The 16,078-nt window shown below is 46.1% G+C and overlaps 1 protein-coding gene across 1 annotated transcript in view; it reads left to right on the forward strand.

Moving 5' to 3' along the window:
- PKD1L2 (polycystin 1 like 2) overlaps positions 1-16,078 on the forward strand; it is a 93,986-nt gene that overhangs the window by 57,582 nt on the left and 20,326 nt on the right. The window contains 14 exon segments of the mRNA XM_036276055.1: positions 492-545; positions 547-579; positions 581-630; positions 3,241-3,429; positions 4,081-4,226; positions 4,228-4,299; positions 5,019-5,044; positions 5,046-5,153; positions 5,155-5,228; positions 9,461-9,689; positions 11,964-12,008; positions 12,010-12,047; positions 12,050-12,165; positions 14,641-14,737. Of these exon segments, the coding sequence (XP_036131948.1) occupies positions 492-545; positions 547-579; positions 581-630; positions 3,241-3,429; positions 4,081-4,226; positions 4,228-4,299; positions 5,019-5,044; positions 5,046-5,153; positions 5,155-5,228; positions 9,461-9,689; positions 11,964-12,008; positions 12,010-12,047; positions 12,050-12,165; positions 14,641-14,737 (1,277 nt within the window).

Consider the following 16,078-nt stretch of genomic DNA (forward strand, 5'->3'; position numbering starts at 1 on the left):
AACATGGCAGCCTTCAATAGCTGGCTCTCTACCCTAGCTGAGCTCCTCACATGAGGCCAAATTTACCCACTGATCGGGGGGTTTTGATCAAGGCATCAAGCACAGTGAAGAAAAAAATAAAGTCTCCCTTTACAGGAGCTCTTGTTCTTGGGCTAAGGTTTGCAAAGGTTTTACCTTTGGGGTGTCCAAAGAAGTCTTGTCGCCCTGGCCAGTTTGGTTCAGTGGTTAGAGCATCAGCCCGTGGACCAAAGAGTCACAGATTTTATTCCAGTCAAGGGCACGTGCCTTGGTTACAGTTTGGTTCCCGGCCCTGGTCAGGGTCGAGCAGGAAGCAACCAATCGGTGTGTGTCTTTCTCACATCGATGTCTCTCTCCCTGTCCCCCACTCTTTCTGAAGATAAGTGGAAAAATATCCTTGGGTGAGGATTTACAAAAAACAAATAAGTCTTGTCCCCTGACCTTGTCCTCAAAAGCGTGGGTCCTTTCTCCAGGTATGGCCAGGTGCTGGTGCATGACCTGGCGATGGACTGGAAGTGGTACTTCCTCTAGCTCGTGGCTGTCCATCAATGTCGGAGACTGTCCTTGACAAAGTATTTCCAGTGGCCTCAGAGCTGGACAGGAAACAATTCAGGTACTTTTTTTTTTTTTCTTTTTAAGCAAATACTCTTTATTTTGTTCTTTCCTTTCTAGGAAAGTTGCTTCACAGTCCAGTCACAGCCAAATAAAAGCACATTTCAAGCTATCAGGACTGGGCAGCTTTGCGTGTGACAAATGATTGATCACTTTCTCTTGTTGGGATTGACAGGCTCTGGGGGGACATGGACCCTTCAAGATAGAATTATCTGCAAGGTGATGAAAATGGTTGAAACAGTTACGCATACTCCCTTATGAATGTCACAGGATAATATTTTTATATGAGTGAACAGACTGATTTGAATGGTAATTCAATGTCTGGTCATTTTAGGCTATTTCTTCATGTTATTTTACACTAGATGGATCTTCCACATCTGTCTCCAAACACAAACAAGCAGATACAAATGTACACACACATATAACACCATAGATTGTTGTTAATTTGTCTTTTAAAATGATGTCACTCAAGCCCTGGCCGGTTTGGCTCAGCAGTTGGAGCATCGGCCTGTGGACCAGAGAGTCCTGGGTTCGGTTCCCGCTAGGGGCATGTATCAAAAAGAAAAAGGAAAAGAAAATTATGTCACTCAAAATATGTTGCTTTTTTTCTTTAATGACATAACATAAACATCCTTCTAGGAGCGTATATTTACGTCAAACTTTCCTATTGGCTGCATAATATTCCATTGAATGAATGTCCCACAACTTATTCAATCATTCTCTTATCAGTGGATATTAAGTCTGTTTCCAATATTTAAAAATCAAGAGACATCACCAAAAAATGGCAAGTATGGAAATGCGAGCCAGCATTCCTGCATGACACCAATAGGCTGGAGCTGAGTACCAGCCTTCCTCTTACAAGGACCGTGTGCTCTCCAGTTTACCGCAGTCCTCACCACTCCCTATTACATTGCTTCCAACCCACTTCACTCATTTACTTGACTTATTTACATCCACCTGGGCACCTTTAAGCATCTGAGTTTATGACCTCTACTTTAAATAGTACTTGAGTTAGTCTTTTTTAAAAAACAGTCTGTTTCCAGTGCATTTACTAAAATGTGACTTTTCCTCCCAGCTCCCACTGTGAGCAGCAGCTCAGCCTCCAAGGGGGAAAAAGTTTGAATCAGAGAGATTTGGACCCCAAGAGAGGTATAATAAAGACATGAGATGGACCACAAAGAGACTTGGACCCCAAGAGAGGTATAATAAAGACATGAGATAGACCACAAAGTCCCTCTTGCCTGCTATTGACTTGCTGCGTGACCATGGATAAGTCCCTCATCTCTCCAGGTCTCAGCTTCCACACCTGAAAAATGAGTTGTTCAATGTGCCTACCCCAAAAGGGACTTGTGCAGGTCCCATGAAACGATGTCAGTAACATGCTTAGCACGGTGAGTGGCTCAGAGTAAGTGTCAGGAGGAGAGACTATCCTCCAATTATATCAATATGTGTGACGCCTAAAAACTACATAAGGAGCCCTCTACAGGCAGGACACTGTCATTCCTCCATGAATCCCTGGTGCCCAGCAGAGCACCTGGCACACAGCACTAGGATCACAAAATATTTGTTGAATGAATAGAATAATCATGTGGAAAATCACTGTTGTTGGCAAATGACCTCTCTCTTTTTTCTTTCTTTCTTTATTGACTTTAGAGAGCGAGGAAAGGAGAGGGAGAGAGAGATAGAAACATCAATGAAACATCGATTAGCCGCCTCCTGCATGCCCCTCACTGGGGATCAGCCCACAACCTGGGCATGTGTCCCCAGCGGGAATCAAACCGGCAACCTCTTGGTGCATGGATCGACACTCAACCACTGAGCCACACTGGCTGGACCCGACCTCTCTCTTTATGCATCTTTACTCTGAGTCCAAGCCACCTGCACACCCCAGAGTGACAGTCCAAGTATTGTACAACCCTTAAGGGTGCTGGCATTGACCACTAAGAATAGAGCCAGCTGGGAATATCAGCTCTGCACACTCTCGGAAGAATCTGGGCCCTTGAAGAGCTCCTGTGGTTCAACTACATTGTATTCATAGAGAAATAATACAGATTAAGGAGAATGTGGTACCATTTTCAGAGACCTTTTCTGCCACTTTTTATTCTCCCAAACTGAGTCTGAACCCAGAGCCTGGAATTCTTAACCACTATCTTTTAATGCTCTAATTACAACAAATCCAATAATATGATAGCTATATTATTACAGTAAAATTATAACAAAAATAATCATTTTTAACACTGATGAACACTCACCTATATGCCAGCTACTTTGCCAAATGCTTTACAAAAATGATCACTTTTGATTCTTCCAATGATCTGGTGAGGCAGATTCCATTATTACCCCCATTTTACAGATGAGTGAACTGAGGTGCAAAGGGTAAAGTGACTTGCCTGAGGTCACACAGCTAGTAAGAGGGCAGTCTAGGATTGCAACCCACTCTGTCTGGAGTCCCCATTAACTCTAAGGGATGCTGCTATGATGCTGTATTTCTTTTATAATAGAAAAATAGATGATCATTCTTAGAAACAAATCCCACCCTCTCATCCCATTGGTTCCAGAGACCAATCTTCTCCCATTCCTAGCTCCTTAACTGCGTGTCCCCTGTCCACGGCTACCTGTTTTTCATGAAGACCTCCATGGGCTTCCAGGATGGACACATTTGGTATTCCTCAGCTTGGAGCAACTTCACCTGTGTCCAGAGGGTGTCCTGCTGCTTCTCCCTGCTCCTTTGCACCATGCTGACCAGCATCATGTTCTGCGGTGTCCCCAAGGACCCAGCTGAGCGAAAAATGGACTTGGGTAGTTCCTACTGTCATGACAGTGAGGGTGATGGCTGGTGGACATGAACTGTCAGTGACCCAGAAATGCCACGCAATTCCAAATCTCCCAAGACCATTTCAGCTTCAGTACTTCACTAGGACTCACAGAAGTCAGAAGCACCATCATACGCACACTTATTACAGAGAAAAAAATACAGATTAAAGCCAGGGGAGGGAAGGGACACATGGGGCAGGGTCCAGGAGAGACCAACCATGGAGCTTCCAGTTGTCTCCTCCCAGCGGAGTCAAGGACTGTGCTCGCTCCTCCCTATGACGTGTGACAATACACAGAGTATTGCCAACCAGGATGCTCACCCAAGCCGTGGTGTCCGGAGTTTTTATTGGGGCTTGTTCACATAGATGTGGCTGATCCCTTGCATAGCTGACCTTAGCCTCCAGCCCCTCCAGACCATGTGGCCAAGGTCCCCACTATAAATCACACTATTGGCACAGACTATACAGTGGGGCCCAAGACCCCTGGTAAACAAAGGCATACCTACAAGGCAGGACATCCCAAGGGCTTAGAGGTCACCTCCCAGGAGCAACTCAAGGGCCAACCTCTCCTCGGGCAAGGTTAATCCTTCCTGCACGGTCGCCTCCTGGAATGGGTGCGGGAGACTCTCTGCCCCAGGTAAAATTGAATTCACTTGGCAAGAAGTGATGATTGGGCTGGAGAGCTCTGTCCTCATGTTCCCCGTCAACCTCCTGATTGTTCAGATCTTTCGAAATACCCGTCCTTGGGTCACTAAGGAGCAGAACACTGGGAAAGGAGAGAGGGGGGTCTCCCAGTCCAGCCCCCTCACCACAGCCCATGGAGGATGGCCTTCTGACACCTGAAGTGGTGACCAAGGTTTGTTCTCAACCTTGGTGGTATGGGAGGTACTCCAGCCTGGGCAGAAGTGGGGGCGGGGACTAAGGCTTGGGGCTTGACAACCCCATGTTGTCTGACAGCAACAGTCATCAAGATTCATCAAGTACACACACACACACACACACGTGCATATACACATGTGCACCTACACATGTATGTGTATACACATACAAGCACACCATACTCAGAAACACACATACCTACAAACATGTACATGCATACAGATACACACATACATATACACACATTCACACATATCCACATGTATGCACACACAAATTTATAACTGTTTACACACATACACACACATATATATACAGACAAACACTGACATATACACTCACATGCATACACACATTTTGGTGGTACGTATTATGTACAAAATATTACACATCACAGATTGGAAGCCCACAGAAGGGACACCCTCTGTACTCATGCACTCAGTAAGTAAGCATTTATTGAGCACCTACGATGTGCTACACTTTGAGGAATACACCTGGAATGTACCAGTTCAAATCCTAGAAGAGGAATTTTATAGGTGACAAATGGCAGCTCAGGCTGGTCCAACATCATGTCTCAGTGGGCAGAGCTGGGATTCAAACCCAGATTGTCCAGATCCAGAGCAAATGCTTTGACCACTTTGCTACCCCCCTTACCTGTAGTTTACATCCCCTTACCCTACCTGGTATGATTTGCAGGACATGTGGAGACTTGTCAGCTCCCTGTCAAGCTCTGAAGGTGCCATCCCCTGCCTTGCGCTGGGACTTGGCAAACTTAACGGACATCAACCAACCGCTGGCCTTGCTGGAAGACATCATCTGTCTGCAGAACGTGGCAGGTGTTCTGGGAAGAAGCCAAACAGAGAGCGGACCCATTAACATTCACTCTTGGGTCAGTACACGTGAAAGGTAAGTCCTGACGTTTCTGTGCTGACTAGGGGCATGTTGGAGCCAGGTGGAGACAGGACTGAGGGCCGTGTCTATATCACTAAAGGGTCAAGAAGTTCTACCAGAGTCTCTCCCTCACCAGCCTTCATGCCAACCACTTGTCACCACCTCCCTCTCAGTACCATAGGCGCCTTCCCACTAACAGCCTTCACACAGGCTGGTCCTTTAATCTAGAATGTTCTTTCTCCTCTCCTCACTTGGCTAACTCCCACTAAGCCCATAGTCTGGGTTCAGCACCCCTTCCTCAGGGAAGCAACCCAAGTCCCCAGCCCACAACAGGGTCTCCAACCATGTGCTCTTTAGCCCTGAAGAGCTGTTTAAAGTCTGCACCATCTTCCTGGAACATGAACTCTGTGAGGTGGGAGCCATCTGACTATCTTGTGTCTACTGATTCCCCGGTCCCTGGCCCCGTGCAGCACAGAGAAAGCACGTAACAAACATGCACACGATGACTTCAGCATGGGAGGTCATTATGGAATGCACAAAGCAAAAAGTCATGTTCTTCTGTGTTTAGTCAAGAAGAGCACTGGCCGGCCTGATACTTGGGTCGCTCAGAAGAACCATGTCTGGGTACTGGCTCTGCCATTAATGGGCTATGTAACCTTGGCTGTGTAAACAGAGAGCTGACAAGCCTCCACATATCCTGCAAGTCATACCAAGTAGGGTAACCTTCGATTCTCTGTGCCTCAGTTTCCTTTTCTGTAAGTAGCTGGGGGACGCACAGTCAAACCAGATCCATTTCGGAATGTGTGGGGCAGGACACAAGATGACAGATAAGGCAGTAAAATCATTAAAGAACATTGAACTGCAGAGTGAGAAAAGTTATTCTTTCTCCATTCTCTCCTAATCCTTCTAATTAAGTCAAGGAAAAGGTCTTAGTTTGGTACCACCGTCTTTAACACTTGCTAATCTCTGTTTGGCAGAGAGATAGCAGGCCTCGAACTCAGAGCTGGAATTGGGTAACATGGTTTCATCTTTATTAAGTTCTATGTATGGCACATTATTCTGGTTTGAATTAGTCTGACTCCTTTCCTGCCCCTTTCCTGTCCATCTTCCACCCAGACCCACGCTGCCAGTGTTTAGACAAGGCTGTCCAATTGAACTTTCCAAAGGTGTCTATCTGCGCTGTCCAATATGACAGCCACTCACCACATGCGGCTGTTTAAATTAAACTTAATTAAAATAATAGAAGTATCCACCTAGCTCCTTGGCTTGTTGCAAGGACTGAATTAGATCATAAGACACGTGCACACTCAGACTGCAGCCTGACACAAAGCAGGTATTCAGTAATGGGTGTTACGATTGGGAGTGACGGCATCTTTCAAAAACATCACCAGAACGCTTGCAACAGGAAGGCTGTTGATGCTGGAACCTTAGCTGAAGCTTCAGTGAGGGAGTCCCAGGTCAGGAGGGGTTGGGAGGAGGCTTGAGTCGGGGGAGGAGGAGCCGATGTCGCCCTAGGCCTTCACCAGCACTGAGTCTGAGCCAGGCATAGCCTTCTCCACACTCACTTCTCACTGGCGACTGGATAAGGATCACAGGACAGGGCTGCGTCAGAGCTTGTATTGCCACCAGAGAGTGTCCCTGGGTGCTAGCCTCCCAGCTCAAGGTTTGGGGACCTGGGCCTGGTTCTGCCTAGTGAGATAGAGTTTCCCTTAGAATGCACAGGAAATAGTGGAAATGTTCAAAATTGTTTTTTTCCTTTTTATCCTCACCCAAGGACATTTTTCCATTTTCTGTTCAGACAGAGTGGGAGGGAGAGAGAGAGTGAAACATCGATGTGAAAAGGACACATCGAGTGGCTGCCACCCACGCGACCCAACCAGGGCCGGGGAAAAACTGCAACCGAGGTACGTGCCCTTAGCAGAACCAAACCCGGGTCTCTCTGGACCACAGGCTGATGCTCTAACCGCTGAGCCAAACCGGCCAGGGCAGTCCTTACTTTTTTTAATCCTTACCCGAGGATACTTTCCTATTTATCTTCAGATAGAGTGGGAGGGAGAGAGAGGGAGAGAAAGGGAGAGAGATAAACATAGACTGGTTGCCTGACCAAGGCCAGGACAAACCACAAGTGAGGTAGGTGCCCTTGGCTGGAATCAAACCCGTGACTCATTGGTCCGCGGACCAATGCTCTACTGCTGAGTCAAACCGGCCAGGGCAAATTTGTTTTTTTCTTACAATAAATGTGTATTACCTCTTTAAAGCAAAAAAAAAATGGTAAAACACTTTTTTAGGAAGCTGAAATTTGAACAAACCAATTGTAGGAAAACATTCACAAGATAATCAGGGGAAACTTGACCACTGACTAGATATTTCATACTGATGTTGTTGCAATAACTTGGTTATTATTTAATAGGAAAGGAGCAAAGGGAAGATTAGGTGAGTTAATACTCCAAGTATTAACTGATTGGTGGGGGAAAAGACCTGAACAACGGGAGTCTAGATACACACCCAGTGAAGTCTGAGTGATGTGGGAGGTGCCTACCTATCTTGGGAGGAGCCTACCTGTCCATCACACCTGGGATTGAGTCATTGGCCAGAAGAGGCGTGGCCACTGCAAGCCCATGAAAGGAGACCTAGACAAAGGGAAGGTTGCCCTCTTGCTTCTCTCTCTCTTGCCACTCAAGCTAGACTCCCAGTCTGCGAGGCTCTCATGCCCTGCATCCCATACAATGGACTGACGCACTGAATCTAGCCTGATCCTGATCTGAACCCAGCTGCATCTTGGCACGGACACTCTGGACTTTGGCTTTATTTCTGGCCTTGCTGAATTCGCAACTGCCCCTCTTCTGGGGCTGGATGAAGGACACGGGACCTTACAACCCCCAAAGTGTAACTCCACGCCAATAAAAACCACACATTCTCCCGTGCAAGTCTTTGAAAATTCATTTTCTAAAGATGTCCCAAGAACCTCCTGTCCACAAATGTTAGAGGCATCAGGCCCCTTCTTCCCTCTGGTAACAATATTATTAAGGAATCATTATTAATCATTCTAAAGACTGATCATGACATCCTGGCTTGGTGTTTAAAAAGAGCCCAGAGCCCAGCTGGTGTGGCCACGGTTGAGTATCGACCCATGCACCAAGAAGTCGCTGTTTCAATTCCCAGACAGGGCACATGCCCAAGTTGTGGGCCAAATCCCCAGTGGGGGTCATGCAAGGGGGCGGCCAGTTGATGTTTCTATCTCTGTCTCCCTCTCCCTTCCTCTCTCTCTAAAATCAATAAAGAAAAAAAAAAAGGAGAGAGACCAGAGACATAGTAGTAGGGGTACAGACTGACAAACCTCAGAAGAGGGAGCAGGGTTGGGGGTTTAGAGATAAACCAAAGAACTTATGTACATGTATGCGTAACCAACTGGACACAGACAGCAATGCTAGGGGAGGGGGGTATCAGGAGGAGGGCGTCAATGGGCAAAAAAGGAGAAACATCTATAACAAAAATAAATTAATTAAATATATATATATATATATATATATATATATATATATATATAAAAAAAGAATAAAAAGGAGACTGTGTCTTCCATAGAAGCATATCACAATAGTTAGTGATGTGACACGAGGCCTGGGATTTGCCTGTAAATGATCCACGTGGAGAGTGGTTGAAGAACGGTGAAACAGGAGTGGCCAGGAGTTGATCACTTTGCCTGGTGGGTATACACAGTTCGTCTCATCCTTCTCTCTACTTTTGTAAGTTTAAAAATTTTCATAATTGAAAAAAGTGAAAAGCCAAAGATTAAGACTGACCATCTTTGGCAACAGGGGAACCTGGGTTCAAATTCAAATCCTGTGCGCGTGAAAGCATTTGCAGTTAGAGATAACACCGTGCCCGGGGTTTTCTTTAAGGTACCCCAGAGAAAGAAAAAGTTGGGGGCCAAGTGAAACAAGATGGGCAAAATGTCGTAAGTGCTATGGCAGGGTGATAGTTATATTATTTTCTTCACTTCTGTCTATGCGTAAGGAAATTTTGAAAGTGCCCTTGATAAAACGCTGCAAGGGGAACATTCAAATCCTAACTGGCCGAGTGAGTCTGGTAGGTTGTTACCCCATCTTTCTGGACCTCAGATTTCTTGTGGCTTGGCACCCAGTAAGTGCCCAATGCAAAAGAGCTGTTACTAACACTATTGTTTTTATTGCACGCAGTCGGCTGTCACTCAACACCAGGAGATGCACTTTCTGTCCCTTGTCTTCCAGAAAAAGTGCAAGGCCTGGCCCGTGAGGTGGGCCCAAGTGCCCTTTGGAAGAACGGGGCGTATGGGCAGCGTCTCTACCTTCAGCTGGAGCATGTGGAACAAGAGCTGCGGCTGGTGGGGCCCCGAGGCTTCCCCCAGTGCCAGAGCCATGCCCGGGCCCTCAGGCAGCTGCAGACCCTAAAGGGCTGCCTCAGGGGACGGCTGGGCACTCTGCCTCCAGCACACACCAGGTAATCCACTCCCCTCGGTGTTGAGTGGGCACCTGACCCCCAGCTTGGAGCCCGGGGGGAGAGGGCATCCCCAAGTAACCCTGGAAGGATGCTCACCCAGATCTCCCCAGGCAGAAATGATTCCGGGATGGGGTTTTTGAACAAGAAGACATTTATAGCTCTTTGTACAGCATTCTGCAGTTCATGACCATTTTTAAGTGAGATGTTTCCTGGCTGTGAGTCCTTGGACAAGTCCTTCAACATCTCTGAGCCACAGTTTCCTCATATGTAAAATGGGAATGGTAGTGCCTATCTCGTGATTTGAACTTAACATACATTTTTTAAGATAACCAGTGAAACGTGTTGGTAAGAAAAAATTTTACTCTATTCTTCAAGGTTCTTCTGGCTGCTCTAATAATCAAATTGACATGAGACAGATTAGCAGGGGGAAACAAATTAAGGTTTAATAGCATGTATATCTCCTGTATACCTGGGAGAAACCCAGCAAAACTGAGTAACTCACCAAAATGGCAGAAGCTTAAGACAAAAGATGATGTTGGGGATGGGGAGTCAGCTATAGGAGGTTAGCAGGAAAAGCATAGTAAACAAGAGTAATACTGTTATGCAGATTTAAGTCCTGCCTTCTCCACCGATAAGTCTAGAGATTTAGATATCTTCCCCTTTCTGGGACAGTGAGAAAAACACTGCACAAATGGAGATTTTCCTTACAAACATAAACGTTCTTTTACAAAGGGTAACTTCTACTTGATTTTCTTTCTTTTTGTTGTTGCTGTTACAGAAATGTATTCATTTATTTTCCATCAACATTCATCCCTCCTACATCCTGATCCACCTCCACCCCTGCGCACCACCCACGACTTGATTTTCAGAGCTTCTCACTCATCTGCTCTTTCTTAAAAATAACCACGCTAAAATAATCAATATCCCCAAAGAAGCATATTTTTGCTTCTGTTGCCCTTCATTTGAATACAGACGGGTTATTTGATGACATTAAGGAATTATTAATTTTAGTAGGTGTGACAACAGCACTGCAATTCAGTAAGAAAATGACCTTTTTTTTTTTTTTTTTTAAATTTTCACCTGAGGACATTTTTGCATTTATCTTCAGATAGAGCGGGAAGGAGAGAGGGAGGAAGAGAGAGAGACACATCGACTGGTTGCCACCCACAGGACCCCAACAGGGACCGGGGACAAACTGCAACGGAGGTACATGCCCTTAGCGGGAACCGAACCTGGGACTCTCCAGCTCACTCTAACTGTGAGCCAAACCGGCCAGGGCAAAAATGACCACTTTTTTGAGAAATATTCTGAAGTAATGAGGAATGGTTTTATATTATGTCTGGAGTTTATTTTTAAATAGCCTAGTGTCCCCCCCCCCCCCAAAGTGGGTAAAGATGAAATAAGTATGACAAGCTGGTGATGGTTGCTAAAACTAGTTGATGGAGATTCCTTATACTAGCTGATTTTTTGTATGGAGGAATTTTCATAATAAAAACTTCTAAAAAATTATATAGTACCAGCCTTCTAGGCTTGCCATGAGGAATAACGGAGCAAATCTGTGTAAAGCACGTTACACGAGGACTGGCTCCTAGTAAGCACTGAATAAATGTGACTCCAGTGGAATATGTATAGTGTTAACCTAAAAATAAAAGGCCAAAGTGAGAGGTACTAAGCCTTTATTTGAGATCCAAAATAGCTACTCAGGAAGCACAGACTCAAGCAGAAACCCAAACGGCGTGGCGTTCCGATTAGGAGGTGAAGGCGAGGGCAATTTGTAAGAAAGGGAAGGGGAATAATTACATGAATAGAAGGGATTTCTATGGATGTTAATAAGCTAAGAAAGGCATTTCTATACAGATAAGCTAATATAGTGATGACAATTCTAAAGAACGTCTTTCATGCCAATAGTCATAATGCCTGCTTTCCTATTGGCTTTGCAAACACTTGTTTGCAATGCAGTTTGCTTTAGGCCCAGTCCAAAGGTTATTTTGCTGTTTTTAACATTCCAACGAGTTGAGGAGTAGGAACTGCCAGGCAGTTCCTCTGGGATGGCAACTCTGACTCAATCTTGAAGTGGCTCCATGTATATTATTTTTACAATATGTATATTGGATAGAACATGGAATGGCCCTTTGAAGTGGGTACAAGATACAGAGGAGAAAATTGAGAGTCCGAGAGGTCAAGGAGCTTGGCCAATGTCAACAAGCTTGGCCAAGGTCACTCAGCTGATGGGGTGGGTGGTGTCACTCTGACTATATCCACTTTCCAGTATAGCTCCCTGAGAACAAGCAAGCTGCCTCGATGCCTGCCCTGGTGGTGTCCTGGGGGGCTGGCTCCTGGTGGCAGCCACCAGCGGTGTGGCGCCTTCTTCACCACGCTATATGGCCTGCACTAGGGGCGGAACAGCTCCCTCAAGTGGCTCATCTCCATGGCTGTCTCCTTTGTGGAGAGTGTGCTTGTCACCCAGCCTCGGAAGGTCAGGACCCCTTACTTTCTCTCCTACCAGCTGCCTTGTCCTTCGTCAGCTGTTCCTTCATCTATTCATTCAGCGAACCTACACGGAGCACCACCTCTGTGCAGGTCTCGGGACAGGAACAATAATGCAGATAATCACCATGATGACACAAGCCCCTGGACACTTCCTCTGGACCAGGCTTAGTGGTTTTCTGAGATGCTGGCATTTCATTATCATGATCACCCTCGGGAAGGACCTTGCCTCCAATTTTATAGATGAGAAAACCTGAAGTTAAGAAGTTAAGGTCATGAACATCTGGCCCTAAACTACATATGTAAATAGAGATAATACCAAATTTCCTCAATTCTAAGATTTTTTTTTTTTATCCAAGGACATTTTTCGATATTTTGTTCAGATAAAGTGGGAGGGAGAGAGAGAAAGAGAAACATCGACGTGAAAGGGACACATCGAGTAGTCACCACCCACACGACTCAACCAGGGCCGGGGACAAACTGCAACCGAGGTACATGCCTTTAGCGAGAAACAAACCCAGGTCTCTCCAGACTGCAGGCCAATGCTCTAACCACTGAGAAAACCGGCCAGGGCTCTAAGATGTTTTTAATTGTAAGACAGGCCAGCAATTTACAGGAACTTGACCTTCAGATAAAAACCCCAAGTCATTAAATGTGTACAACAATTGGAAGATATACTCCTATTTTCTGAAATGTGAAGTTACTGTCAGAGTGGAAGAATACTGAGTCCTGGCCTGGAGTTCGGGGTCACAGTTTCCCCTAGAAAAAAATTCAGATGATAGGAACACTGTGTGTGTGGGTTGGGGGAAGTTGCAGAAGGGAGAGGACATTTCAGCGAATCTTTACACCTGTGAGACTCAACAAATCCTCTGACTGCATTCTACCCTTTGGTCCATCCTGAACAGCCTTTTTTTTTTTTTTTATCCTCACCCGAGGACATTTTTCCATTTTTTGTTCAGGTAGAGTGGGAGGGAGAGAGAGGAAGAGAGAGAGAGAGAGAGAAACATCGATGTGAAAGGAACACATCGAGTGGCTGCCACCCGCACAACCCCAACCAGGGTCGGGGACAAACTGCAACCGAGGTACACGCCCTTAGTGGGAACCGAACCCGGGTCTCTCCAGACCGCAGGCCGACGCTCTAACCGCTGAGCCAAACCAGCCAGGGCTGAACAGCCTTTATCAGAAGACTCCAACAATTCCTGACACCTCCCCCAACGCAGTCTGAGAATTTTTAAGAACAGAGCCCTAGGCCATTCTGTTTCCAACCAAACCAAAGAACCCTATGATGCTTAGGTACTGTAGGTATTGTGGGGCAGAAAAAAACTTTCCTCTACCCGGTGGGTTCTTTCCGCTGGTCTAGTAGTTAAATCTACTTGACACAGATTAAGAGAAAATAACCAAATTCAATACATACATATGCATGGGAACCCGATATACATGAAGGAGTCAGAGAACGCACATACATGAGGTGCAAAGACAGAAAGGGAAGATGAAGTATGTGTGACATTCTGAGCCAAGGATCACCTTGGGGCTTCAGAGAAGAGGAAGGTCATTGCAGACCGACAAGAGCAGGAGTTCAGCAATTAGAAGTTTACCCTGCCCTACAAATAGGTCATAAAAAGTTATTTTCGTAATAACTCCTTCTATGGGCAAGGCCTCTAATATAAATTATTTAAGAGGGAGGTAAAAATTTCTCATGAGCTTGCAGGGTCTTGATTCCTTCAGCCCCAAATAATTCACGTGCCAAAGAGAACTTATTGGAGAGGCCTGTTCTGAACCCTTACAGCAGAGATAATATAAGGGAGCCAATTAAAAGTTCTGATTGGCGGAGATCACATCTACAATACAAGGCCGTTGTAGAGGAGTAGCTTTATTGCAAACACCTGGGTGCAGGTGGGCTGAGTCTGAAAAGGGAGTCAGCCCCGAATAACAGTTGGAATGTAGGTTATATCCCATGCTTCTAGCTTCCGGCAGTTCCTGCTGACATACTCTGCATGGCCCTTGTCCATCTGCAGTTGGACTGCTCTGGTATCTCATCCTGCATCTGCTGGGTGGTTCCTGGCCTTGCAGATAATCCGTATAATCCGTACTCAACAGAAGGCTGAGCAAAGGTCACGCAAGCAACGCATTTTTCACAGTTTCCACCTTTTGCAAGCTTTTGCCTTTACCCTTTAAAACATTATTAACCCTTTCACCAATCCCGTAATATAGGAAGAAAAGGAGGGAGAAGGGAAGAGTAACTCATCACACTGGAGGTATAAGCCAGGTGCACACAGCTCTGGGCCTCCCCCTTCATAAACATGTCCCCTCTCTGCAGAGGATGGGCTGGTTCCCACCTGACTTCCCCAGAGTGTGGCTCCTGCGCCAAGTACACAAATGTGGCCCCAATCCCGCCCCCTCCCAGACCAGGGGTTGATAGAGAGTTTCCAACTTGGGCTTGGAGTTCACAGTGGGTATTTTCCAGGTGCTGGGGTTTGCTGCCTTCTTTGCACTGGTCTTAAAGCACATGGATGATGAAGAGAAGCCTATGGCCTCTCTCCAAGGACATCTGTCCAACCCAGGTAATGGCGCACAGGAACCTGGAATCTGAGAAAGCCCTTCAGAGCCCAGCCACTGGGGTGGGTGGCTCTTGCCTCAGACCTTTGCTCCCCATCAGCCCCTCACCCCTGCCATACAGAGACAAGAGTCTCCTTAACTGAATCTTGAGCAATCTTATTCCTTCTGTACCTGGGCCTTTGTCTCTGACACCTAAGCATGACTCCTTGGCCATAAAAGGTACCTTGGGGGCCATGCCTGGTGTTGGCTATCATTCTCTGTAATTGCAGTCAAGTAGCTTTCTTCTCCAAGGCTCAGGTCCCTGGTTTTTAGAATGAAAACCAATAAAAGAACAAGCTTGTAGGTGGGCTGCAAAGTCACTGTGAGTTAGAGTTCTAGGACAAGGGTCTGCGAACTATTGCCGGGGACCAAATCTAGCCCACACCCTATTTTTGTAGTTTTACTAGAACATAGTCAAGATGAGCCCTGTTGGAGGAGCCCCTGGGCCAGACCCCTTTCCCCAACCTGATTTCTCCTGAGGGTGCTAACAATAAGAGAATTACAGAAGCAAACAAGCAAATGGATCAGAATCAACACTCTCATAGTCTGTACAGAGATCTTGAGCCTCAGGGAAAATAAAACAGGAACTAACAAAAGTCCATGTATCTACATCATCATGCAGTGTAGTTATTACCCACACATGGGCCTGTTTTCTTCCACTCTAAGTTAGGGTTTTGACTTTGCACATCCAAAGGTCCATTAAAATCTTCTTCCCAAGACAAGAGTAATTTTTCTCCAAGGAGAGGCCAGCCTCCGGACTAATTAAATATTCATTAAGTCATTCTTTGGCAATTATTCAGGGAGCACTTGCTGTGTGCCAGGCAGTGCGATGGCCTGGGGACATAATTTACATGAAGTCTACTCATAATGCATAATTCATTGATGTTAGTAATGTATAGAGTTGTGCAACCATCACCACAATTAAGACTTGGAAAAGCTTCATCACCTCAGACAGTTCCCTCTTGCCCATTTGAAGTCAATCCCTGCTCCCACCCGAGCCCCAGGCAACACACCACTGACCGAATGGAGCAGGTTGCTGCCCTTGAAGTGAACAGCCCAGGTAGGGAGACAAATTAAATAATTAAGTGCACAAGTAGACATATAAGTGTGAATTGTGATGAGAACTGAGATGGTACCTAAGCTGGCTCCTGAAGGATGGGGGCAGGGAGGGACTGCACACTGGGAATGTGCAAAGGCCCTGAGGTGGAATATAGCTTGTCATTTTATAACAAGTATTGACAGTGTGGCTGGGGGGAAATGGCTCAAGGTGAGGGCAGAGGTGAGTGGGGAATAGGTCATGCAAGGAT

The sequence above is a fragment of the Molossus molossus genome, unplaced genomic scaffold (genome assembly GCF_014108415.1).
Source record: "Molossus molossus isolate mMolMol1 unplaced genomic scaffold, mMolMol1.p scaffold_m16_p_21, whole genome shotgun sequence".
Lineage (NCBI taxonomy): Eukaryota > Metazoa > Chordata > Mammalia > Chiroptera > Molossidae > Molossus > Molossus molossus.